The sequence below is a fragment of the Alligator mississippiensis genome, chromosome 7 (assembly GCF_030867095.1).
Source record: "Alligator mississippiensis isolate rAllMis1 chromosome 7, rAllMis1, whole genome shotgun sequence".
In the NCBI taxonomy this organism is placed as follows: domain Eukaryota; kingdom Metazoa; phylum Chordata; order Crocodylia; family Alligatoridae; genus Alligator; species Alligator mississippiensis.
The window spans coordinates 21,347,880-21,375,579 of record NC_081830.1 but is presented as its reverse complement, the minus strand read 5'-3'; the positions used below and the strand labels follow the sequence as shown (position 1 = coordinate 21,375,579).

Here is a 27,700-nt window from a genome sequence, read left to right as displayed (position 1 = left end):
GGGATGATTTTTTGCCCCCGAGGGGCTGCTGAGATGATAAATTAATGTTTGTAAAGTGCTTGAGAGGTGCTGTTTGCATTCGGCTCAGTCCAGAGCACGGCGGCTATTCTGGGGCCCCGGCATGATCCATGCAAGCAAAAGAACAGGGCTGGTAGGGATCCATTTATCTGCTGCCTTTGCTCTTTTCCAGGTGCGTAACTGCTCTGCAGATAGAAAAGGTCTAAGTAGGACAAGTAGAGAAACCAGCTTGCCGTGGTGCTCGTCTGCCACTAGATGGTACTATAGCCCTTTAATCATCTGCTTGTACTCAACACCCCCACCCACCGGCACCCCAAACTCTGAACAGCCTCTTGCGTTCTCCGGTTGCACTCCCTCACCCTTCTGCTTTTGTCTCCCCTACCCCAGGATGCCCAGCCGCTTGGGACAGTAAGGCACAAAAGCGGCAGCAGTCCGCAGGACAAAGAGACGGGACTTTCCCTGCTTCCCACCCCCCACAAGTGCTATTTGTCTTTGTGAACCGAAAAAGCGAAGTACTCTCACTGCGTGCAGGCCACGCAGGCTTCTGCAGAGGCACTGCCTTACTCGGGGAGGTTACCCCTACAGAGCCATGGGAGGGGTGAGGGGGGAGGTGGGGGGAGAGAATGGAAGAGAGAACACACCACAGGGTGAATATAACCAAGTATTCATTTATTAACAAAATAAGACTTACCAAGGTGGAGCTCTATTCACCCCAAATGATCCACAGCCCTCCACGCTGCACTAGACCGGGCAAGGGGGGGTCCGCACCCCGCTCACTGTTCATTCCTGTAGGTCAAGAAAAGCTGGGGCTCGGGGAGGGCCTGTTTCTCGCTTTTTTTTTTTGGTATGTAGATTGGGCCTGCAGCAACCAGATTGAGGTGAGGCAGGCCCCGGGGGCTGCATTGAACGATCTTAGGCCTGGCAAGTTCTAGCTGCATCTGCTACCAAGAAGGGAGGGGGGGAGGCTTCCCCCTCCAAGCCAACAAGGGCATTGGATTCTGAAAGTCACCTTCTTCTACATTGGAGCGGGTGCCCTGCGATGCGCCAGCTAGCACGAGCGTATCATTTGCAGCGGCACGGCCCCGCTTGCCCGGGCATCGATGGACTCCTGGAGTATTAGCTGCGGAGTCCGGGGGCCAGGCTGAGCGGCACGCTAGTGCTAAGTCTGTATCGGAGCCCACTGGAAGACAAGGCATATTTTCCAATCGCAGGAGAGCAGGACAGGATTCACGAGACAGGATGAGCTGGTCCGCTGGCCCGACCCAGCATGGCAACTCCTCTGTGCTTTCTCAAGCTCTGCAAAGGAACGCAGAGCATCCACCTGCTTCCACGCAGTCAGGGGAGGCCACCTCGGCTTTGGCAGGCAGAGCCGCATTTTGGGATGAAGAGAGCTCCTGGGGTAGCGCTGCCAGGCTTCCTCCCAGCCGCCCCCACACCCTCCCCACGGCTGCCCCTTCCCCAAAATACATTACAAAAAATATTACATCTCTGGTAACTGTACAAACAAAGAGAAAGGGGATTTCGAAATGATAAAACGGGGGGAAGGGTGGGGAGGGCGAAATGTACTTGTCAGAAGTCATGCAAGAAATTCCCAGGGAGGGGAGGGGATATATAAAATAAAAATGGAAAAAAAAAAAATCAAACAAAACCCAAAAATGGGGGGGGGGGGGGAGGGAGGGAGGGAAGAATAAAGGAACAAATAAAAGCCCCACACCTGCAAAGGAAAGGATTCTTTTTTTTTTTTTTTGGACACAGACTTTTTGCATACCATTGATTCATTGGTGTATTAATGCACTTATATTCCCAGCTTTAAGCTAACATACAGTAAATAAATACACAGTCCGAGGGAAGTGACGGGAGCGAAGGAGGGACAAGAGCTGGGTCGGAGAGGAGAGGGCCGCTTTAGTTACTGATATCCAAGCGCAGAAGCTGAAGTTAGTCTTTGGCCATACAGCGCATATGGAGAATAGTAAGGTCCAGCTGCTGGCAAGGAGGGCACGGGCAGAGCCCCGGCTGTGGGCAAGTGGCTCTTGCCGTACGGGTGGTACCTGTTCAGTCCCAAAGTGTGTGGACTCCTCAAAGACAGAGATCCCGGTAATGTGTTGGGGCTCCCGGGGGCAGTGGGCGGGAGGTGGAGGTGGCAGGAAGCGGCAGAGCCGAGGCCAGAGGTAGGGTAGCCAGCCAAGAGTTTCTCCGCCCCGGGGAGAGCCGTGTGAGTCCGTAGGTGAGTGAGCAGTTCCTCCGAGGTGGCAAACCTCTTGTCGCAGGGTCCGCTGGCCGACACCCAGTTGCATATGTGGGGCAGGGGGTCGTTCTGGAGCATGAAGCCGTAGGTGTAGAGCGGGTGGCCGGGCAGGCTGGGCGTGGCGCTGGAGGACAGGGTGGTGTGCACCGAGTGCAGCGGGTGCGTGGGGTACACCAGCGGGTAGCCGCTCTTCAGGCTGCCCGGGTCGTGCACGCAGCTGGAGCAGTTGCTGGTGCCCAGGTGCGAGGCGCTGTGGTAGCTCAAGCAATAGGGGTCCCGGCATAATCCCTGCATGAAGGAGGGCGGCGAGGCCCCGGTCAGCGGGCTGGAGCTGGGCGGCTTGCCCGGCAGGCCCAAGGCGCCCGGCAGCTGGCCGCTCACCAGCCCGGGCTTGGTAGGATCCAGACCGGGCACGAACTGGGACGGGTAGCCAGCGTAGGCGCCCACGATGGAGCCGTGGTAGCCGATGCTGGAGGGCGGCAGGGGGAAGACGGAGTGGCCCGGCTTGTAGGGCGACACGGGGGCCACATGGCCGGCGGGGGCCAGCGCGGGCGGCTCGGACTTGCGCCCGGACGCCGGCTCCCCGTCGGGGCTGGGCTTGGCGGCCGCCTCGGCCTCCTTCTTGTCCTCGGGGCCCTTGCAGTCCGCGTGCTGCGGCGAGGCGGCGGGCGAGGCGGCGGGCGGCGGCGGGAAGGGCTGGCACGCCGCGCTGGGCACGCGGAAGCCCGCTTTGTCCGTGCCGGGCCCGGGGCCGGGGCCGGAGCCCGGGGCCGCGCCGTCCTTGCGGGGCTCGCCGCCCTTGGAGTAGGGCTTGAAGCTGGACTTGTCGTCGGGGGGCGCGTCCAGCGGCTTGAGCGCGGCGGCGGCGGCGGCGGCCGGGCGGGCGCTGGGCTCCTTGTCCGGGCCGGGCAGCGCGGCGCTGGCGGCCACGGCGTTGAGCTTGGAGGAGGGCGGCGGGTCGGGCTTGCCGATCTGCGAGCACGTCTGCGCCAGCAGCGCCAGCGGGCTCTTCTTGGCGTCCAGCTGCGGGCACAGACACGGGTGAGCCGGAGCCGGCGCCGGGCGCGGTCCCCCTCTCCCCAGCCCCTCGCCCCTCGCCCCCCGCGCGGCACTGACCTCGATGGGGCTGACGGGCGTGGAGGACAGCGGCTGCAGGTACTCGGGGTGCAGGAGGTGGCCGCCGTGCGCGCTCAGCATCTTCAGCACCCGGATGGGCAGCCGGTTCGCCTGGCGCAGGGGGTCGGCCGGGGGCAGGAGCAGCGCGGCCGCCGGGGAGGGAGCGCGGGGCGAGGTCCTGGCGGTAGATCCAGCGGGCGAACCGCTCATTTGGGGCCGGCCGGGGTGGGGCGAGGGGGGAAGGAGGGAGGGAAGGACGGACGGACGGAAGGAAGGAAGGAAGGAAGGAAGGAAGGAGCCGGCAGCGGCGGCGGCGGCAGGAGCGGGCGGCCGCGGAGGCAGCGGCAGCAGCCCCGGCGATGCAAAAAAAAAAAAAAAAAAAAAACCTCCCCGGTCCCCGACGCGCACGTCAAATAGCCGCGATCCGCAGCCACGCTGCAAAGGCACCGGCCCCGCCGCCAATCCCGCGCCCGGGGCGGGGACAGGCGGGGGAGGCGCCGCCGACAGCCCGCCCCCGCCGCGCCGCCCGCCCGCCCGCGCAGGTTGGGACCCGTCGGGCGGCCCGGCTTGGGGACAGCGCCCGCCACGCGTCCTGCTCTGCCAGCTGCAGCTTCAGCGGGCTCGGGCAGCGCGGGGCGGCGAGGAAACCCACTCGGGCTGGTCCTCTGGGGCCGCTGGGCAGCGCAGCACCAGCAGCCTCCGCCTGTGCCTGGAGCCCCGAGGCTTGCAGAGAGCCGTTTCCCAACTCTTTACTCAGTTTAGTAAAAGACACTGCATTTACCCAGAGACCCTTGTCTGCCCATGTCCTTAGAGCAGCTTTTCCAACTATTCAGTCGGGCTAATAAAAGTCACTGCATTTACCCAAAGACCCTTGTCTGCCCATGTCCTTAGACCAGGTTTTCCAACTATTTAGCCGGTCTAATAAAAGATAGCACATTTAGCCAAAGACCCTTGTCTGCCCATGTCCTTAGACCAGCTTTTCCAACTATTTAGCTGGTCTAATAAAAGATAGCACGTTTAGCCAAAGACCCTCATCTGCCTATCTTTTACTAGACCAACTAAATAGTTGGAAAAACTGGTCTAAGGACATCGGCAAACAAGGGTCTGTGGCTAAATGTGCTATGTCCTTAAACCGGTTTTTCCAGCTAATAAGTTGGGTTAGTAAAAAACATGGCATTTACCCAAAGCCCCTTGTCTGCCTGTGTCCTTAGACCCAATTTTTCTAACTTTTTTGTTAGTCTAGTAAAAGACATCACATTTACCCAAAGACCCTTGTCTGCCTGTGTCCTTAGAACAATTTTTCCAAGTATTTAGTTGGTCTAATAAAAGAGAGCACATTTAGCCAAAGAACTTTGTCTGCCTGTATCCTTAAACCAATTTTCCCCCAACTTGATCTAATAACACACATCACATTTACCCCAAGAACCTTGTCTGCCTATGTCCTTAGACCAACACAACCACCCGAAAGCCCGGGTGTGTAAAGCGCTCAACAGGCTTTCTGTAACCCCTTCCTATTCTCACCCTTGTTACCCGCCTGTGCCCCGAGCCAGGGCTGCTGATGGAAGTCCTGGTCCCACCAGGATAGCTGGACTGCGCTACAAGAGCACGCCGACTCCTGGCCCCAACTTCAGTGTAGGGCTGGAAGACGAGGCCTTTATCTGAACCTGTGCAGATTGAGGCTGGCGATGCTAATGGGGACTCCTTGCAGGCCCAAGTGCATGGGTTAGGGTTCAAAACTATCCACCCATGCCAGATTGGACTAGGTTCCCATGAATGAGAACAAAGTCCAAAGGGACTGTGGAGTTAGTGGGGGGGTGGCAGGGAATGGAAATGTGGGTGTTGTGGTTGGGCGAATACCAAGCATAGGTGGGAGAATACTTCTACCCCTGGAGGTTTTTAAGGCCCGGCTCGACAAAGCTCTGGCTGGGATGATCTGGTTGGGGCTGGACCTGTTCTGAGCAGGGCGTTGGACTAGATGTGACCCCTGAGATCCCCTCCAACCCTCATTTGTTATGATTCTGTCTTCGGCCCTTGAGCAAAGAAATGGGAGTTCTTTGGAAAGCCACCTGGAAGATGCCCTTCCAGCGATCTAAACACTGTACATATAACATGCAGGAAGCAATGAATCAAGGCGAACACGCTGAACCAATCTGTCAGGTCATGTACCGAAAAGCAAAGGAATGACTAGTTCGTACATATTGGGTGATGTCATTGCTACAATACTAAAATTGAGGCTTATCTGGAACAAATTACCTATTGAAAACCCAGTAACCTTGTCTCTCTGATTGGCACGGCATAGCACTAACGTATTTATAACTTGGAATGTTTGACATTTCCACGTTTTCTTTCATGTACTTCTGGCTGAAGGCATATAATTTGCCAATAGCACATTGCATGGCAATTGTTTGCTGAATAATTGGGGATAATGGAAAAGAACAATCTTTCAGCAGCGGGTTGCTTAACTGCGGGTACGCTTTACAGGCCAGCCGTGTTCGTTCCTGGGAACCCGAATGCTACAGTACGCTCACACTTTTACAGCTGCAGAGTGTGGTTTTTAAATCCCATCTACCTGGGAAAGAGAGAGAGAGACAGACAGACACGTATAATTAATCATATTAAATCCTGGCAGATGCTTTATGTTACAACAATGTTGCTATTATTAAGTTCACAGGGCCACCCAGTACCAAGTCTGCGCTCGGTGTTCGGGGGGGGAGAAAAAACAACCTTTGCTGGATTTCCCCCAGCGAAGGCATCTATGTGTCACATGCCTCACTTCAAGGACCACTTTCCCAACCACAATCAATCACTCTGTTTGTCAGACCTGTCAATTCCGTCTCATTGTGAGACTTTTTTCCGAAGCCAACCGCAAGATTGATTCAATCTGAACAACAAAAATGTTGAGGAGAGGCCTGCCTTTCAAAGGGGCCATTCAAGTCAAAAGGAAATATAAAAAAAAAAAAATAAAAAAAATCTTCCCTCAAAGTAATGCAAGCGGCATGCCAACAACAACACCGCGCTAACAAAATAAAATAAAACAAAATAGGGTGGGACTGGGGTGTAATGCAGGCTGGGATTCAGTTGCCTTTAGCATCAGCGCTTGCAAGCCCTTCTCTGCAAGCAATCCAAAAATAAAGCAAGGGAGCAGGAGAGGACATCCTAAGGGCTGTGTTTGCTGGACCCGAGAAATATTTTAGGGGTCGGTAATCCCGTGGGCCTGCTTTGCCTTTGCTTTGATGCTGACCAAGTCAGTTGGAATAGACGGAGCTATGCTATTGTAACGCAGGAGAAATTTCAGTAGTGACTCAGCCCCACAGACTGAGATTAACACAGCTTGTTTGCTCGCTTTCAAGCCCAACTGGCCAAGCTATTAAAAGAAATCACCTCCCTGCTTTCCAAAGGGCGACTTGATTCTCCAGGTCACATTTACATTTCTGGTCATATTTTCAGTGCGGCATTCTGACCCGGGAACTGGACTGGAGGTTTTCAGGCTCAAGCAGGGGCTACTTTTCTCTCTCAGTGAAACAGTCCTAAGTCACAGAACAAGCGCAGAACTAGTGGAACATTAAGGGGAGTAAGTGTGTGGGCAGTTATCAGTTCGCTGGAAACCAAATTGCCAGCTCCAACTTGTGTTTGCAGGAATCAAACGTCATCAAAAGACCGTCACAGATAATGAGGAGTCCTGTTTAACATTTTAATGGTAGGGGGACTTCTTGTCCCTATTTATGCAAACAACTCTCTGGGTTGTTTCATCTCCCCACGAAGCTACCGCAAAACACAAGTTCCAATAGCAACAACATGTAATAATATCCCCCTGCATAGCTATTTACGTTTTTACAAACTGCAAAGTATGTATGTTGAACAGGGAATTTTGTTTTCCTTTTGTGTTTAAGATCTTTCAACGACGTGCAATTACGCTTTGGCAAGGCTTCCTTGTTAAACACAGAGATTAGGGTGTCCATCACGCCTCGTACAGGTTTCCGGCCTTGTCCCGTAAGTTGAAGACATTGCAGAAAGGAGCTTTACAGAGGAAGGAAAACGTGATACAGCAGATAAAGAAGGGAAAGAAAAAGCATGCAAACTGGGAAGTGAATGATACACAGAGTGCGCTGGAAACACTCCTTCAATGCCAGGCCTGTCTGCAAAGTTACTAACACAGGAAGCATGTCATTTAGGATGGGGAGGGCAGCAATCCAGCCTTCCAGAAACTGCTTTTGGACATGGATATTGCCCCAAACTATGCAGGAAATAAATAAATAACTACTTGATAGCACTGAAGTCTTAATACTCTCATATGCACCTTCTTCGCTATCACAAAGGATGTTTAAAATTCAATCATTGGGTAACAACTGCAGTGTTTTCAGAACGGATGTTTCTATTCTGCGCTTCAACTCTGCCTTTGAACAGAGAAATCCTGATTTCTACAGCACAGCCCATGGCCTCTGATATGCAGAATGTTGCCTTTAGCATCTAGATTTTCCTCTATTGTAGCTTGGATTTCTGCTGGCTCATGATGCCTTTTTTCTCCGAAAGCGAGGGAGGGACTTAGGGGGAAAGCTAACAAGTAGTGAAATGGAAAGCCCCAGAGTTGAAAACAGGGCTGGCAGCAGGGACACCCCCTCAATATGAGGATGGCAGCGGAAACAGGGCAGGGGGCATCTGAATGTTGGCGCTGGTCAGTATAGGAACTCTTAGCAATATAAAGATGTGTTGCCAGGCTGCTACCCCTCACTCCTAATCCGGGCCCTCTGCTCAAAGTGCCCTTTTCCCATTTAGCTTAGAGCGCTTTGGAAGCTTTTTAAGAGAAATAGGAAAAAGTCACCATTATTCCAGAATGATAGCATCCCCGTGGGGAATGTATCAGTACAACTATAATAGTTTGCCACCTAACAGCACAGATTCCCACGTGAACAAAGTGCACGGTGTTTCAGAAGAGGAACCGGACACAAAGAGGAGCAGAAATGTGTGTATGCCAGGAAATGACAAAGAAGGAGAGGGTAGCACTTGCTCTGGAAGATCAAACAGCAGATGCCACCGAGGTTCTGATTCAGGGGTGCCAGAATTGCGTTCAAACACCTTCTTCAGCAGGACTTCACCATGCACCTGAGGGATTTCTTTAATAAGAATGATGACCCCACCGTGGATTTGGGATCAGGGTCTCGGTGCCAGCTGGAATTAGGGGTTAAATCACAGGAAGTGGGGATGAATGGTAGGTTCAGCATTAGAGCTCAGATGTTTGGGCACACTGTGTGTCTGTGCTCTCTCCCGGAGAAAAGAGGCTGCTTTTGGGGAAACCCCAGTGCAGAAAATGGAAAGTGCTGCTTCCCCATATTCCCTCTTTGTATTTTGTAGATGAAATGGTGCCAGGAGGAGAAGACCTGAGATCAAGCAACCCAGGTACCAAACACTCCAGAACCACAGCAAACAGGGAGGAGAGACGGAGACAGCTTTTCACAGAAAATGGGTGCTTCTCTGTCCCTGCATGGGGGCTCCATTGTTCTCTCTCCCTGCCCTAGGATAAATGGGGAGAAAGCTGCAGTGGTTGGTGGACACATGGTGGCATAAGCAAGACCCGACTCAGGCCCCATGAACTGAAAAGCAAACAAAGGTGGGCATACACCTACAGCTGTCAGCATAGGACTGAGTAAGATCAGCATCTGATCCAGGGTGTACTGGGAGGCTGTGAAAAGGAGGGAAATAGAGGCATAAAATGATCCATTGCAGCTTTCTGCCTTAATAGAGTGAAGGAAATCTAAGGTGCTTCTTAAAAGCTGAGGTTTCATTTGTTTGTTATACACCTGTTATTTGCTAGGTAAATCACCTTCTATTAGTCATCCTGTAAATGAGACGATGGGAGCTTGTACTCAGGCTATAACAATCCTTTTCAGCTGACTCCATAGAAGAAATGTGTGCAAGTCAGCTATTTCCCCCCACAGCCTTCAAAGTTCCACCTTACTGCTGGCGCTCCACGAGCTAGAGGCCTTTTTCTTAACTGCAGAACAAGTGCATAAAAATGATCTTATTTATTACAGGAGACATGTTTTAAAACAACTGACAAAATTGCAAGATGTAAAACGACAAGCAAGTGCTTTTTCTTTTTTAAACCCATATAGACTTCTGGCAATGATAAAAATAGTTTTTTTTTTTTTTAAAGTTGGAATTAATCTTTATTTCTCAAGCAATCATGTAGCAGGAAAAGCAGGGAGACACTTAGATATTAACTGATACGCACTGGATCACGATTAGTTTTTGACTCCCCTGGTAGCTTACTTCCCTCAACAGAGTGATTCACATTAAAGAACTGTGTGAACATTTAAAAAAAAAAAGGTGAGATTTTTTTTTTCTCTTCTCCATTCCCTTGATGTGCGACTAACAGCTGTTTTTCTTTGTGACAAAGCAGTGGGGTCTTCCTGTTGTTGATGTAATGAAGCTGTTTCCTGGCATGAAATTCTGCAGGATAAATTGCACAAGGGGAGGAGAACTTCACACATGTATCAAAGTACTTCAGAAAAAGAAAAGAGGAAAAAAAACCCCTCTCTTCTCTATTCTGCAGGGATGGGCAGCAGATCAAAATCCATGTGGAATGCCAGATATCAAGTTAATACTTGGTTTGCTTGTTTATTTTAAAGGGTCTTTTGCGAGCAAAAATGATCCTCTCAATAGAAAAATGCAACATCTGACTGCAATCTGAGATGGCCCCCCCCCCCCCCACCTGGGGATCCAGCATTGTTGGTATTTAGCTGAATTACAGTCGCACCTCAAGGCCGCAGTAAGGATTTGGGGTTACTCTCTGCCAGGTGCAGGGCAAAAGCAAGTCGTCCAGCCTCTGTTTCCCCATTTGCAATATGAGACTATTGATGCTGGCCTCCTTTGGGAAGCTCCTGGAGATCCACCACTAAAAAGTGCTGCAGAGAGTTGAGGTTGGTAGGGCTATTTATGGACTGAAGAACAATTCCTCTCCGACTTTAATGGGCTGAGCTGACCAGTGTAGTGTTGTGCTAGAAGGTGGCAGCCACCATCCCTATCAACACATTGTAAGACTGCCATTTAGGAAGAGCAAGTTGCATATTAATGTGGTGCTTGGGCACTGTCCCTGGAGCCTCAACCCCGCCACCTTAGCGCACGTGGAAGTCCACACTGCCTTGTCTGGTCTGACATTCTGGAATGTGCTGAAGCACATTAACTGATACTTTGAAACAGCATGCCCCTAAATCATCCTCGGGGTTGGCTCAAAAGATTTGACTAGGAGACATGGCCGAGTCTAGGTAGGGCCTAGAAATACAGGACCCAAGTAGCTAGGCACAACCAAAGGCATTTTTTTTTTCTTAGTGTGAACTCACAATAATTCCTTTAGGTCAATTGTAGCTGGCAGAGATGGGTGAAAGTTGGACCAACTGAAACAAACTTGTTACCTGGACTGGTCACAACTTAACGCTGTATATTAGGCTCAAACCCAATCAGTGAAAACCGAGTTAAAGTGTTGGCCTGCATTAGCACTAGGAGAAAAGCTTGAATTTTGGTCCAATTTCACCAGCATTTGCTAGTTACGCCCAACCTAAAGCCCAGCCTTTCCAGCTGAAAAGACTGTTTTGTTACTTAGTGTGATGTAGGTGTGTGTTAGCACTCATGCTGCAAAAGCCTGATGGAGGGGACACCAACGGCTTTATCAGGGGGGTTTGAGGCACAAATCAACATCAAAAGAGAGGTATTATGTATCTAGCTACGTAACGGTCTAAAATGTGGGGCCTTGTCTCTGTTATGATTGGATAATGGGATAGCTCACACACCTCAGTTATCCAGTCTTAATTAGCTAGCCTGGTAGTTATCTTGCTGCCAAATAAATGAGTAAATAAATACCTTGTTATCTACTGTGGAAGCAAAGCTTCACTGGAGCAGTTTTCCTTGCTGCAAGAAATCTGCATTCTGTATAGTCCTTTCGGGTCTGACCCCAGCCCCCAGCACAGGCAAGGAGATTCCCAGTGAGGTCAGTGGGAGCTGGGTAGGTCCTGTCAGCAGATGCACTGTTTAATATGTGCCCAGCAATGCTCTAACAAGCCAGGAGTCTTCCAGTGCCATGTCAGAGCTGGCATTCCAGGGAGCCTGCTTGCTTGGTCAGTGAGTTCGTCTCTTGGCATTGCACTTGGGAAGTTGTGAATCCAGGGCAGGGATTTCAAGAGGGTGCTAATGTGAAGCCTCAGAGGGTTTTCAAGACCTGAAAGGAGTTGGAAGAGGAAAAAGAAAAAAAAAAGGATCATGAGGCTTTCCACTGAGGATCTCAGGGTTCAGATTTCAAAGCTCTGTCAAGTGAGCTGAAAGGTTAACAGGCTAAAGTGAAAGAGCAGGACACCCCCGCCTCCCTCCCCTCCAACATTTCCCTTTTACTGCTAAACTCACACACTGGAAAAGTTAAATCAACAGAAAGTACCATCCTCCATTGGGATTTTCAGCTGGGGGTGGAAACAGAGGAGGTGGGTGTGTGAACAGGGAGCATCCCTGGACAAGTGTGCCAAAGGAAGAGAAGCTAAAAGTTCTGCATTAGCAAGGAAGGTAGAATGCTTTGTGGTCCCGGCATAATTACAGCTCCAAGCCCACCTGGTCCTGCGACAGAAAATGTTTCCAGCTCCTACTGTTTCCCAAACGAGGGGCTGATGCAGCACCAGCCTGCAAATATGCAGTGCGCATCAATGAACTGGGGAGGCTGTGTCGAATTTCTCACTTCCTGAATTATAGAAGCACAGGGCTGGACAGGACCTCAGGGATCGTGCAGCCTGACTTCTCACAGAGGCAGGCTTCTGGTCTCAACTGCACTTCCAAATGGCCTTTACTAGCAGTACCTCTACATTGTTGCCCGCTAACCCGCATTGCTTGGGACCATCGACTCAGACCAGACCCATGTAGCCCCAACAGTGGTCAGCACCCGCTGCTTCAGAGGACGAGATGAGAAAGCTCATGATACAGAATGAAGGAACTTCATCTGCAATTTGCCCTTTTGAAGAGGTAGAGGAGACTGTCTTTCATGCCTTCCTGGACTGCTCCCATCATCAGATGCTGTCAGCACCCTATCTGAATACTGGACTTGGACTTCTCTGAAACTGTGTACACCTTCTCTGGGTTGGTTGTAGCTTGAAGCACAAGGGGTTGTGTATCCTTTATCTTTTCCCCTGACCAAAGTTATTGGGGATATCCATTTATGCCTGACCTTTTTCTGGTTTCCACTGGGCTCTCAACCTATGGGAGGGTTAGTGGTGATGAATACCATAGGTTAATGATGCATCCTTTAAAAAAAAAAAAAAAAAAAGTATTTCCTGTCTGATTTTCAACTCTTTCCTTCTGAGGGCCAGCAGACACTCGCTTGAGCGATGCTGGGCTGTGCCAAATAAATATGTAACGACTTGGAGAGCAACCCTCCATTTTTCTCACGTGAATGGTCTCTTGTAAGGCCATGCATGGAACGGCAACTGTTCCCATGTCACAGTCTGAGTGCCAACCATGCACCGCAGCTCTCAGGGGCTGGCACGCTTGGCAAGATGCATGGTTATTATTTGCCTGTTCGTACCATCAGCCTGAGTCAAAAATAATACGTTTCACATGGCTGTTTTGCCACTGCTTTTGTGGGCTTTAGGAAAATAGGGGACACACCTTGCATTCCTAATCAGGGCAAAACTCCAGCCAGAGCCACCAGGTAGCCTACTGCTTCCTATCTTACAGCCTGAGGTAGGTTAGGGCCTGAATGTGAATGCAGCTCATGCATGCAGCTCCTTGTAGGGTCAGGGTGCAAGTTGAAGGGTGGCGGAGCGTGCATTCCTACGTCACATCTGCTCCCAAACTGCCCTCCAGAAGGAGGTGGCGCTGCCAGCTGGCGAGCTGGAGCCACAGAGCTGGTGACATCTCCGATGCCTATTTAGGAAAGCATTGACGTTTCAGAGCGCTCAGAAACACAGCCAGGGTTGCATCCTGCGAGAGGCTGGGCATGCTGGACTGGATCCAGCAGCACACTTCAGCACACGAGTCGTCCCTCTGAAGTTGGTGGAAACGATTCCTGTTAACTTCAGCGGGTGCTGGGGCAGATCCAAAGTGTGCAATGATTTCCCAACAAAACTTTACTAAGAAAACAAACGCTTTACTGATAACCAAAACTGAATAAAATGTTTTGTTGAGGATCTGCCTCAGCGGGTGCATTGTCCCTCCAGATGCAAAAAAAGCCCCCTAACCCCCCCACAAAAAAGAGAGTTACCTCTGTTTTTCTTTTTTTCCTTGCCAGTGTTAATTAAACTATGCAAATTAAACCCCCCCCCCACAAAACTTAATTTATATAATATCGATACCAGAGCCTTAAACCATTTGGCGTAGCTCCTCTGGCACGTACGTTACATAAAATGTTTGGAGCGGCTCTAATAAAAATGAAAAAGGCTGTAAATCAAGTTTAATTTATTCATTTTCTGTATGGTATGAAAGCATGCCAAAATCAGATTATTTATGAGCCCTTCATAACAATAGGCATTTTTATTGGTTGCAAATGACAAAAAGGGTTCTCAGAGGGTTTTTTTCTTCTTCTTTTAAATTTTTTGAATGCTTTTTCAGAAACATTTGTTTTTTGGGACTCTGTGATCTCAGAGAAAAATATTTAATCATTGATACACTGAAAATAATTTATACTTAGGCACTGAAAAACACATCAGGCTTTAAAACATAAATATATATAGCTAATTCAGCCCAAAAGACTCAGGCGCACACTGTGCTACAGGTTAGATAAAAAACAATGATTTGTACCCAGTAACTTAAATTTCCTATTACGAATATAATCGCCCTTAAGTCTCTCACAAAGTGTTTGTGAGACTTAGTTTGCTTGACTCTTTTGGGGGGGACATTCAGAAAGTCTACCTTGAGCAGGGGGCTGGACAAGGTGTCCCCTTCCAGCCCAGTTTTCTATGATTCAGCAAGTTAGTAGGTTTATGGAAAAGTGCACACAACATGCACTGTATGTGAACAATACATGTACTGTACACACATGCACGCTTATACTTTTCTCACTTACAGGATTTCTTTCTTAGCTTTTGCCTATCTGTAGCTAATTTGCAATATTTATATTTCAGTGGAGTAGCTGAACTCCAGCGAGTACGGTATACCAGATAAGATAGGTTAGCCTAACTGATGCATAAAAAAGCTGCTATAAAACAACCACATATTGGCTCCTGCTTTCACTGCTCCCATACCTTTCTCACATCTTGGGAACCATCTCTTGTTCATTATCTAATGCAGATGGAACCAGAAACAGTGCCATTAATGGTTTTCCTTGAATATATTTAGTACAAGAGTGAAGGATGGGAAAAACCTACGAAATCCGGCTCAGTCTAGCAGGAGTGGAACATTTAATTACTGAGGCTAAAAGTTACAAGCTAGCTGCATTTCTCCCAGGTCTCTTGGGGGTCATTTTTAAAATGGCCAGCCAGAAGTGTTCAGAATGATCTTACAGAGCTGGCAACGCAGTCTGACAGTTCACGTGTGCATCAGATGATGACTGATATTTAGCATAAGCCCCAGCTCCTGGAATCATGGTACTACAGGGGACTCTGAGCTTTCTTTTCTTTTGTCTTTTGTAGTAAGCTTCTAATCTTTACAGCCTGGAGAGAAAGGCTCAAAGATGGCAAAGAAAAGAGAAAGAGCCCAAAAGCGGCGATTACTTTTTAAGCCTCCTAGTTTTGGGGCGCATGAGATTGGCAATATAGGCTAACACACACGATCCACAGGTTCCTATAGGGTCTTCAGGTCCTCAAACCCACCACTGCCCTCCATGCTAATGCATACATATACATACACACACACACACGCACACACACACACACACACACACACACACACACACACACACATCACAGTATCATAGTACTTAGGGTCGGAAGGGACCTAACCAGATCTTCAGGTCCGACCCCCAACATCTATCTATCTATCTATCTATCTATCTATCTATCTATCTATCTATCTATCTATCTATCTATCTATACATACATACATATATCTATATAGATATATATACATACACACATACACGCACACTCCTCAAAACAGGAACAGGCCGCTGACTTGACCAGAGTCTTGGGTGTTATCTTGGCTTTAATATCTGCACAGCTATGCTGAGACTGCCTGCGAGGCATAGGGAAAGCTCACCAACATATACCGTGCTACTCCTGCCACGAGCAGTCTGTAATGGCACTGGTCTGCAGGAATTTGAACAGAAATACAGAGTCCTTAATGAACTCAAACTTATCATCCTTACCAGGTGAAATGACATTCAAGTGGAGGCCAATATAATTTATCTACACACACACATGGGTCTATACTTCAAAAGTTTGCTGACAGAGCTATGGAGGTTGGTGGTGCAAACTCCTTCCTGTCAGCCCCCCCAAAGCCCCTCCTTTTTCAGGCATGGCCTATCCTACAAGGGGAACTCATTGAAGCTGTATCAGGCAAAAAGACCCTTCTGCCAATACAGTCTCCATTTCCCCTAGAGGGATTTGCTGGTGTAGACCCTTTAATACAGCCCCTGTAACATAGACAAGACCTGTCTGGACCTAAGGAAACTGTTGTCACATAGTCTGAAACACAGACTCAACTGACCACCACAACGCACAGTGATCCATCCTCTTTCAAACATAGAAAGTCAAACACAAGAGACAGCAAGCAGTGTCTTGGGGAGCATCCCCCGCTCTCCCTAGACACCAGCATGTGTCACAGGGAAGACAAGGTTCTGCTGCCTCTTACAGAGCCATGCAAACCATTTAAACCCAATCAACTCCTGTCCATTGCCTCACACGTAATTCCGGGATAAAACCTCGGATCAACCATTTCTGTTCGGTCCCTTCTCCTATGTGTTTTGTTTCAGCTGGAAAAAAGTGGCAGCTGCCAGTCATCCTGGTCACGTCAGAAGAAACTCAATACCCCTGTGATTGCAGGACAGCATTGATACTTCTGTCACAGTGCCCATCTATCCATCCTTGTAGTCCTCCGAGCAGGAAGAAAGAGGACTTTAAACGGCCTCTTGGAAGCTGACAAAAGGCTATTGCTGAGTTACACAGAGCCTGTTTTACTTTGCTAGAGGGCACTGGATAATGTGGGGCAGAGAGACACTCCCTCCTGGGAGAAAAGGGGCTTTTTTTCTGAGCATGGTTTGGCCAATCCAGAGAGGAAAGGGGGGAAAAATGCAGAAGAATTAGCATACAGGATCTGTCAGTCATTGGGAGCTTTGGTAAAAGGGGCCCCTTGTCAACTTCTCTGCCTTTGATGTGACTGGGATGGAGGTGCTCAATTAAAAGCCTATCAGTCTGTAAGTAAATCAACGCCTATCAGGCTTGTCACATCAAACAAACGATTATTACACTAACCCGCCCACCCCATTAATCTGGCTGTTCCTTCTTGACAGCTCAGGGTCAGGGCACTGTAAATCCTGTACTGGATTGCAGCCACCTGGATCAGGATTAAAGCGGCCAGACAACATGCGCTGCTGCACCCAATTATGCTCTGCTGCCCGTCAGGACGCAAGGAGAGGAGTACATTGCATTTCCAGGCAGCTGGGAGGCCAAGCAAAATACCACATGGGGGTGGGAGGGAGGGAGGGAGGGGAGAGTATAACAAGCAGAGCTATTCTTTTAAAGGTCTTTATAATCAATGACTAAGATCCACACATCACTACAGGCCTTCCTTTTTAATGCCAGTCCCCAGAAATGGAGAGCTTGGTTTTTCAGAGCTGCTGTGTGCCTGCAGCTCTCAGCCCTTTCCCTTGGCATGGTGGGGACTCAGCACCTTTTCACATCCAGCCTAAAGAGTTAGGGGCCAAGTGAACTTGGGGCCAAGCTTCCAGCTCCTGCTTAGCCACCTAATTCACCCGGTGGGTGCCAAGCACTTCTGCGAATCAGGCCCTTTGTGGCGTTGTGTAGGAACGAAGAAGACAGCCCTGCCAAAGTGTGCAGGTCAGGAGCTCTCCGAGTCCGCAGCGATCCCCTGGGCTGGTCTTGTTAGCAAACACACGTCAAAATGGAAGCAATGTATAGAGTGGGCTCGCAGAGTTCAGCTTTGGGATGGCCCTAAAAACAAGTAGCATATTAGATGGATAGCTGCCTTTTCTCCACTAGGGCTTTCACATGCAGTAGCTACCACGTTGCACCTTGTGTCCAGATGTGGACACGGCCCTAACTCATCTGGCTTTTTCCTCTTCATCGAAACAGCACCTCCATCTCTCGCTGGCTCATGAGCAGCCACCCGATTTAGCAGAGAACCAGGGATGCACCAAGGCAGGGCTGGAACGGAAGGCAAGCAGTGGCAGCCCGCTCGGGAGAACAAGTAGATCCATTCAAGAGAAAGCCAAGGCTGAGCTGTCTTGAAAAGCCTGCGTGCTGACTTGGGAGCAGCCCGGAGGCAGCTGGAACTTGTGATTTTTCCACATAAATGTAAGAGCTATTTTAATCAGGGGAAAAGCACGTTTCCCTGATCACATGGGGCAGGGCCACGGAGCAAAGAGCCAGAGCAAGCAGGAAAAAGGGATTCTATTTTCAGCTCTTGCAAAGGTGCTGGCCTTCATGCACCAAGCCATGGCCTTCATGCAGCTTCTTCTTCAATAGGAGGCTGTTATGCATTAGCCCTGCTCTCTGCTGGGTGGAATCTGAATTACTGGAGTGGCATGTCATAGACTACTGGGTTCATGGAGATCCTCCCTCCTGTCAAGTAGGCAGGGCCTATGCTTTTGGAGCTGCCCCAGAGATGGGTATGACCTGAGAACCCAAGCAGACAGGGAGATCTTGTTCTAGCTACCCTCCCCTGCTTCTGTGCAGCACAGTGAGACTTGTCAGGTTTCCAAGGGCCGCAGAAACATTAATATGTCATCATTTTCCCCTCCTTTGCAGTGCGATCCACCAGGCTGCATGTGTTATGAGTTCTTCTCTCTGTCTCACTCATAGACTACCTGAGTCTGCTTCAGCCCCAGCTAGACACCACCGTCCTTTAGCTCATGCTTTCAGCTCCAGAGATCAGTCTTTGGACAGGGCCCTGGACACATGAAGCCAGCTCCTCAGCTAGGGTCTGTTGGCAAAACTTGACTGAAGTCAATGGAGCTGGGCTTGTTTGCAGCAAGCAGGATCTGGCCATCCCTGTTTTTATTCAAAGCAGCTTCATGTGAGTGCAGTTTGGAGAAAAGTGCGGCCAGATCCTGTTTTTCTTAGTTATATGACTAGTGCAGCTATCAGGATTTGGCCTCTTTAAAGTTGACGAAATTTCCTGCTTCATAAAAACTGACCTTTTCTAATAACAACCACGCTTGTTCACCCTGTTAGTGACCCAGAGGAACGTGCCATCTGGATGAGCCCTGATGAATGGCCCATAAAAGGCAGGGGGGTGGGAGTGCAGGGAAGAAAAGGCCTTTCTTCTTCCAGAAAGAAAGAGAGGACGAGAAGCTGCTGAACTTCTCTCTCCATGCCATCGATAGCCAAGGCGAAGAAGTTCCATGGAGCTCCCCAGAGCCTGACCCACAACATGCATTGCACAGCAGCAATGTATGTGCAAGGTGGGGTGATGATTTACACCTACTTTGGACCAGTGCAAGCAGGTTTCCGCAGCCCAGGGTAGCAGCGCTACAGACCGGAGCGGCTACAGGTGCCAATGAACGCGGCCCAGATTCTTGTCTTGCAACTTTTGATGTGGTAGCATGAAATCTTGCTGCTGATAAACAATGCCTCCTCAACCCCCACCATCCTCACCCCCCCTTCGGGGTACCCATCACATGTCACTCACACCTGTCACTTTCCTACCAGCTACCACTCTGCTCTCCCACACACATCAAGCAACACCCATTCATTCAGCAATGCCGCTTGGAGCAGATAAGCTGCCACCCCGTTTCTGTGTTTGTGCAAAGCCCTGTGGGCTTGGTCTGTTTGTATTACATCGACACTTGTAATGCGTTGTGGTTATGCCCAGCTCCAGACATTGCACTGTGATATCCTCCATGCTTTGCTTGGTGGTGTTTGGGCAAGGAAAAAAAAAACCTTTCCATAGAATGACCTCAAATCATGGTCCCAGCTGCTGGGTAAAGTATAGCAAAAGATAAGAATGTTTAAAATGATAGGGATGTGTTTTCATGTTGATTAGCATACATATAAACTTCCCAGCAGAAGTGGGGTGTGGCCTGGGAGCACGAGATTATTTGGTTGGTGACCGACAACCCAGCCAAGGGATAACCACAACACCCGAGTGATGTCTCTGTTTGCCTGGGCAGCGGAGGTTATCAGACAGATGGATTTAGCTGAGCATTCAGTCATCCATGGGTCCGTGGGTATTTGCAGGTAGTTGTTCCAGTTTTATGCTGCGCCTCTCATGTTCAGCGCTCACGCGGGTCTAAAAAGATAGGGGAACAAGCATATTGGAGAAGGGGTTCTTCTCAGATGAGGTGAGTTGGTTTTTCTCCACTTTTGAGGGCAATGAATTATGATAATGAAGAGGAGGATGCTTTAGGTTCACGGCACGTGCCAGTGTACGCGCACAACATAGCAGGAATGGACGTGCTACTGAACCAAAGCAGGCGATCATGATGACACAAGGTGGCAAGCAGTAGGGACAGAGGTCTCTGCTGTGCCTTGAGGTTCTGGGGGCCCCAGGTGAAAAGTAAAGGACTGGCCAAAGCAAAGGACTGTCAAAGAGTGCTGTCCTGTGTCTACCGTGCTGCGTGCAGGGATGGATGGATATTGGCCTGCACAGTGAACCTGCTCCTGCACAGCCCTGCCTCTTGTGAGGTATTGACACCTGTGCACAGTGCGTACACCTACACCCCACTTTGCACAGAGGCCCTGCCTTAGCTAGGTGTCAGATAATGCAGAATCTGGACTCCATCGTACCTTATATGATCAATGCAGAATTTAAGTAAGGTTTATTGGTATCTGTAATTTAATATGACATATTTCTAGCCTGAATTACTCTGAGATCATCGTGTTCATAAAATATGACAGGAATCTTTTAAGTGCTAGCATAAGTTCTCGGTTAATTTAATAACTGAGATGGAAAATGGAACAGCACTAAATTTAATATTATACATAACGCTCCTACATTTCCTTCACCTGCTTCTGGCATCATTTGTTTTCTCTCCTTCCCCACTTATAACTCTCCCAGCCTGCACGGTTTGGTGGGAGACCTATTTGGTGGATGAGGAAGGTTGGATGGAGCTGCCCATCAGAGCACATGACAATAAAAGTGCTCAGCACAGTCAGGATTTCCTCGGCAGTGGGGCACGCTCCTTGCAGGCAGGTGGCTTTGTCTGCAGCAGCACCATCCCTTTCCAGTGCCTGGAAATCAAAGCAGCCCAGCTGTGAGGCAGATCTGCATAACTGTATTATCCTTGCTGTACAACGCAGGGAACTGCCTTTGCCGGAGATCACTCAGTCCTGTAGCTGGCAAAAGAACCTGGGGGTAGTCATCAATCCAGCTTCACAGCTAAGTGAATACAGGAATCACAAAGTGACCAAGCCACAGCAGGAGGCTTCCTCTCAGAGTGATATCGCCCTCTTTTAGCTTAGCACTAGCAATGTTGTACCCTGCTTGCTTGTTTCCTGGTAGATGAGGAATCAGTGGGCACATCTACATGTGCGCATTTACTGCACAGTACGGGGTGCATCTACACATGCACGCCCATACTGCTCAGTAAATATGGCGACTTAGGCCGACTTGAGCATAAATTTGATACCTGCATCAAGCAGGTATCAAATTTATGCCCAATTTATGCCGGCTGTGGCATTTATGCCCAATTTATGCTGGCTGGGGGGCACAGCTGTGGTGGCGGGAGCCTGGCAGCAATGAGTGGGGAGCTCCCATAGATGCCGCCGGCACTGTTGGTGGTGGGAAGGAGGGGGTGGTGAGTGCTGACCACAGGTTGGCGGCCACTGCCAGTGGCAGGGTGGTGAGCAGCAACCGCCTGCAGGTGCTGCTGACAGTGTCGGCAGTGCCTTTTTGCAGGGGGTGCACCCCCATGTGCAGGGGGTGCACGTGCACCCATGTGCACCCCCTACACATCACCCCTGGGCCCAATTAGTTACTGTACAGTAACGCACGTGTAGATGCCTCACTGTGCAGTAACACCATGTGTGCGGACTGACTTGGAACTAACTTTAGTCCTAAGTCAGTTCACATGCAACGTTAATGTGCTTTAATGCCTGCACGTGGAGACAGTCCCCTATTCCCGCTGAACTGTGCAGTAAATTGAAGCCGGTGTAAATGCACGTGTAGACATGCCCAGTGGCACAGAGTCCAGGAATTTTTGTAGCATAACTTGTTTATCTGCACTGTCTGTGCCTGTCCTGGAATAGACTTGGTGACAAATGGCTACACAGTTACTGGCAAATAATGAGTTAAGCTGGAATTTGGCCAGTTCAGGACAGACTCTCCAAGCCTGTTCACGTTGTTCCAGTCTGTGCCCTGGAGTTTGCTGCTCTAATTCCCTCTGCTCTGCCCTGTTCCTTGTCACTCCCCACCTCTCCTGGATAGATAGGGCCTGGCGCTAGGCTGATAGCAGAGGTAGGGGCCTGCTGTAGGGCTGAGTGAACACTTGCCTCTTGCTCCTGAGCAGGTGGGGTTCCCAGAAGCCAGGATGTACCCCATGCCAGGTGCTGCTCTGCTCTCCAAACTGCATTTTGTCGTGCAAAGTCCTTCCTGCCAGCTGCAGGGTAAAGGCAGACACAGGGTTAATTCACATTGTGCATCCTACCTTACCCTTCTGCTCACAAATGTGTGTGGAGTGAAGGTGGAGCATAATTGCTGGGCAAGCAAAAACTCCTCAACCCCTTTGCCATCACCCTCAAGCACCCAACTCTCAGCCCAGCCGCTCAGCGTGAGCGCTGCCCCCGTTAGCCCCTGCTCTCCCTCTGCACGCCTCCTGGAGCGGATCTCAGTATAATTAGCAACTCAGCACACATTCAACCACGCAGGCAGAAAACGGAGACTGACCTGCTTTTGCTAGGATAATAGCCCCTGGCTGCTCTGCCCAGCACTGTGACCGCACTCAGGGTTCCAGCTTGACCTCTGGTGGCTTTAGACACATTTCCATCCCTCTCATGCATCCCAAGGGCACAGCAAAACTCCCTGGTACATCAGAAGTGGAGTGAGCATTTTAGCAGGGCCAGAGGCCAATGCATACCATTACAGCTGCTCTTTATACAGAATGCCAGGCTGGACATCGACTGGACCACAGTTTGCCTATCAATGTCATGGGCTTTCGTTTGGGGTCCTCCACTGGAGAGGCCCGAAAGGGGTGTGCTTTGCAGACAGCAGGGGCCCTGGCCTATGAAAAAAACAGTGCCTCTGTTTAAAGGGGCTCATCTGGGGGCCCCAACCACTAGACACTTGGTTACAGAAAAAGTGCAGCTGGTGTTGATTTTACAGGGCTGAAGAAGGCAGGTTGGACCCAGACTAATACTTTTGCACCACCACAATATCCCAAGGGCATCCCATCCAGGACTGAGGAGCAGCTATCCCTGAGAAGTCCATGCCTGGTTTTACACTGAATTTTGGAGCAGGGAGCCCTAGCGCCTTTGCTGGGGAGAAAGGATCAATAAAGCTCATAGCCTTACACCTTGCTATCAGGCCCTTGTTTAAGGACCTGCCAGGATCACAAACATCACCTTTGTGAACAAGGTGCTAATGCAGAATCACAGAAGTCAGCTGGGAAAGCACTAATAAAGCCTGTCTGGGCCTGAGCAGGATTGGCCCCTGCAGCCCTTGTCTAGCTTGGTTGGAAGTATTCCTAGGGCGATTATAAAAGGAGTGTTGTTAGAGGGATTATAATGGGGGCTAATGTTGCTGAGAACTATAGGCAGCTCTTTATCAGAGAGTAGCAGAGCCTGACAGGGCTGTAACTTTGTTCTTCTTAAGGAGATGAGTTTGCAATAAACCGAGCAGCGCATTAGAAGTAACTAGACAAAATGGCAGGGTTTTGAAAGGCCAGCAGAAGCAATAGAAACAGGCTCCAATGGACAGCCCGCTCAGCTTACCTCTGGCCGTTGGAAGCAGCACGATGTTTTTGCAGTGCTGCCAGAACAGTTCTTTACTGTAGCTTGGAAAGTCTCACAAGTGGGTTTCAACACCTCGGTCTCACACCACATAATGCAAAAGCTAATTCTACTTTCAGGCTGATGTCAACATTCCCCTTTACTGCCACAGCAAAACGTGAAGACTACATTAATTTGCATTTGCCGTGCACAAGTAACGCATTCCAGATCATCGCGGTAACTCCTCAAAGGTATAGCCGGGAATTTCCTGGATAACGTTCTGGATGGAAAAAGCTTGCGGGGTCCAAGAGAAGGAAACAGCACTGTATGTTTTCAGAGCTCCGCCTGGAAGTGGAGCAGTCACAAAATACACGCTGCATTTACAATGCAGGGCAGCAGCGCCAATCCATAGTCAAAAGGGGATGGGGCTCCATATTCAACCCTAGCTTGATGTAGAGCTAATAAGGATAGTGGCTTCTAGCTTTGCATTTTCGCAGGATGAGTGGGGCGGCTACTTCAATTATAGGCAAGGAGGCCTACAGGCCTCCGCAGACCATCCTCCACCACTGGGAACCCATTTTGTAGCCAGGTAAGCTGTGCGTTCTGGCATGGGAATGGGTTTCAGTCACAACCCAACATGCCAATGGCAGGTGGTCAGAAGAGGAATACTTCCTGGGAGGCAATTGGATTACCTCCCTTGCTGTCTCTTCTCTCAGCTGGCCCCAGGACACGGCTGTCCTCCAGCTCCAGGTTGAGTAACTACACTGAAAATGGCTATTCAGTTCACATTGCAATAACAAACTTTAATTATCACGCTGTAGTGCTTTGGATCTTTGCTGTCCAATGTGGCAAGACTTTTATTCAAAAATCGAAAGTGAGAGATGTTTCCTCTCATTTAAATCATTTCCTTGTACCCTGGACCTGCTAGCAGAAATGTCCTGATTGCTTATTTGGCTGCAATGACATATTATGATTATAGCAGCACCTGAAGACCCAAGACCACATTGGGACTTCGTAGCTCTAGGTGTTGTGAATGGATGCGGCACTGGGTCTTTCCAGCTCCAAGACATGAAGAGCTGAGATGCAAGAGAGAGATACAGCAATTTTCCTGATGCCACACAGGAGATCAGTGGCACAGCCAGGAAATGAATGCAGATTTTCTGACTTAGGTTTTTATGACTTGTGCTCCGGTCCTTCACCTACAAGACTTTCTCTCTCTCTCTGGTACAAACAGCCTCCATCATAGTTATATAAACAGAACTCATAGAGTAAGTTCCCACATGCTCTATTGGACAAGCATTTCTATGGAGGTAAAAGCTAGACACTATGGGGTGACGGGCATGATTACATTAGCTACTTTGCATGTTTGGTTCTTACAACAGGTGCGTGCATGCTCTTTTCTGGAATAAAACCTCAGGCATTACCAAACAAGCAGTATTGTTATATTAGCAGGCATTTGCCAAAAAAAAAACAAAAAACAAAACCAACCCAAAAACTGGGACGAGATGCTGTTTATCTTGATTTTTTTTCCTTTTAAGCTTTTTTGGTGCTTTTGTCACTTTCCTGTTTTTAAGTGATTGTGCTTTCCTATTGCAAGCCACCTGAGCCTGTGTTGGGAAGGGTGGCATATCAATCAAACAAATAATTGATTATCTCCTGGTGCCTAGAGGAATCTGGGCTTAGGAAACAAACATTCCCAAGCTTCTGGAAGAAGTATAGTTGTTTCCATAAAACTTTTAATACCCAGTTACAGCAGGCGGCCACTTCTCCATAAAACAAATAGCCCATCACTAACAAGCCGTTATTGAAGAAGTCAAACAATTATTACTTTAAGCAACATGCTGAAAATATAGACACTTAAGCCGGAGATAATAATGACCCTTTGTCTGGGAGGCTGATAAATGTGCTCAGTTCTTGTTGCATGCTCAGAGCACAAAAACTTGTCTTGTGCCTTGGAGCAGATTAACCAGCTTGAACGCAGAGGATTCGGTTGTACTTGAACACTTCTGCCAGGGCGCATGGGCTGCGAGAATGGCTTTTCCATCTTTACTGATTTATTGAACAACCCTGGTAATGACCACGGTCTTGCAACGCGGGACTGCCTTTCACATCAAAAGCGCTCAAAGAGCTTTACAAACTTCACAAGCTGATAGACAGCCTCTGCATAGGCCTGCCTGGAACTGAAGCTGTGTTTAGGGTGGCAGCTGCTTGATGGCTCTCAGTAACCGAGGATAGGAAAGCAGGAGAATAACACGCTGAGCTGGAAAATCCAAGGAAATCTTAAAAGGCAGAACAGAACGTGGCCAGGGCATTGAGGCTGACCCCTTGCTCTTCACAAAGTGGCAGGGCACTTTAATGACCAGATCTTCTGTTCTAGATCCCATCCCAAAGACACTGCTCCCAGTGATGCAGCCCCTCTTCCACCTTGCTGGCCACATCTGTCCTTCCATTTCAGATAAAACTTCACTGCAGGATCCCTCCGTGGCATGCGGAAGCGATGAATTAATTTCCATTTATGATCCGTTATGATGATACCCCTGAAGGATAAAAGTCTATACATAATAATCTCTCTCTCTCTCTCTTCAGCTTTGTTAACAACTTCAATTAACAGAGAGCTGTGTAATGCTTCATCAGCCATTTGGATTACAGATTAAATTAAGCCATCATATTTATGAACTACTCTGTGAGTTCTGGGAGAGCTCCACATATTTTATATTTAATAACTTGCCCTCTCATTTTATTTATCATGTTAATAATGATTTGGTGGCTGCTTTGGGGGGAAAAAACATAAATGACAAAGAGACTAATCCACAAAGGAACAGTAACCAGGCCCATGCTTTATAGGAGCAGTGCACTGTCAATACATGGCTACACGCATCCTCTGTTCATTTGGTATTCTCTTTTATATTTGATGGTGCAGGTCTGTGAACAAGGAGCCTTCTTCCTTATAATTGCTCCCACTCAGCACTTTTAAAACCTGTAAGTGTCCAGTGTTAATAATTAAAACCTGTAAAGTGGAGCTGTGATGCCTATAAGTGTGGACCTGGGAGTGGGCTTCGTGCAGCATCCAGTTTCCATCAGGCCAAGATCTTCTAGAGGGGTTTGTGACTGTGGGAGCTGCACATGTGGTGTTGTAAGGGGCCTGATTCATAAAGGGTTGGGAACTCTGCCTTGTTTTGGAGGCTCAGGCCTATTTCTAGGAAGTCCGATGCTGAACAAGAGTCATCCACTGTCCAGATGTTGAATTTTGCAGGCACATTTTTTTAAAGGTGTTTAGAGAGGCAGATAATCCAGGGTCCTCACTCCAAATGCAATCAAAGGGAATGAGGTGCCTAAACCCCACTGGCTAGTCTATGATGCTTCCATCAGACCTCATAGCTTTCCCAATTTGACTCCTGGATCCCCTCCCCTACTCTTTCTGCCTGGCTGCTTATTTGGGGGTTTGGTCTCATCGTTATTTGCTTCTTTTATGGCAGCCACTGCAGGCCCCAGCTGAGGCCAGGTGCCCTGGGGGGAAGCCCCATCCACATGGTAAGAGAAGGTCTCTGCCTCAGTTTACAAAGCTGGCAAACAAAGGGAGTGGCTGTATTCCCATTTTGCTGGATGATGGGTGCAGGAAGATGAGGGATGCGTCACACATTGGCACAGCCTGAGCCAGACATGCCAATCAACATGCCCAAGACAGGCAGTTTATTAGTGCATGCCCAGCAACACTCCCCCATGGCTGCTCTACACCTCCTACTCACAAGACGTACCTTCCCCTCTCAAGGATTTGGGCTCCTGAATTCAAACCCTGTTCCACAACACATTCCCCTATTGACTTCCACCCTTATGTTGCAGCAGCTTGTCATCCCAGTGCCTGTGCAAAACAGCCCCAATGATGGTATAGTAAGCCAGGATGGGGATCACAGCAGGTCTTTCTTCATCCATCCTTCAGGCTGTGAGCCACAAGGGAGGGCTGGGGAAAAGAGGGCATGCCCAGGGCTTCCTTACCTCCTACGAATGCTAAGTCTCAGCAGGAAAGTGACTGGTCTCACAGATAGTGGGGATGGTCCTATTGATTGAGCATCATACCCATACCCTGAAGACAGGGTCATACCAACAGTCCTCAGTGGACGTGAGGAGAAATAAAAGAGCAGTGGCTTAGGTAGGAATTGCACAACTTAGGCAATTGTTCCAATAATGAGGCCCAAATTGGAACAGACTTCTGGGGGATAATGTTCCCTACATGTAAAGCAATTGGCAGTGTCACTGTAGTGCCTAGAGATCCAGCAGATTGGGGTCCCACTGTCCTAGGTGCCACACACACCCC

At 49.2% G+C, this 27,700-nt stretch overlaps 1 protein-coding gene and 1 long non-coding RNA gene across 2 annotated transcripts in view; both read right to left on the bottom strand.

Moving 5' to 3' along the window:
• Positions 1 to 666: 666 nt before the first annotated feature.
• On the bottom strand, positions 667 to 3,668 carry ZNF703 (zinc finger protein 703). Its single transcript, XM_059730701.1, has 2 exons — positions 3,380 to 3,668; positions 667 to 3,286 (listed from the first exon to the last, which is right to left on the bottom strand). Exons 1-2 carry the CDS (start codon positions 3,587 to 3,589, stop codon positions 1,925 to 1,927), a joined length of 1,572 nt encoding a protein of 523 aa, XP_059586684.1. The 5' UTR covers positions 3,590 to 3,668; the 3' UTR covers positions 667 to 1,924.
• A 5,722-nt stretch (positions 3,669 to 9,390) lies between these two features.
• The window catches only part of LOC109284156 (uncharacterized), a 51,072-nt gene continuing 32,762 nt past the window's right edge, over positions 9,391 to 27,700 (bottom strand). Inside the window, exons 2-3 of the long non-coding RNA XR_009463386.1 lie at positions 11,234 to 11,588; positions 9,391 to 9,826 (exon numbers count right to left, since the gene is read on the bottom strand). This is a non-coding gene — a long non-coding RNA (uncharacterized LOC109284156). The remainder of the gene's footprint in view (positions 9,827 to 11,233; positions 11,589 to 27,700) is intronic.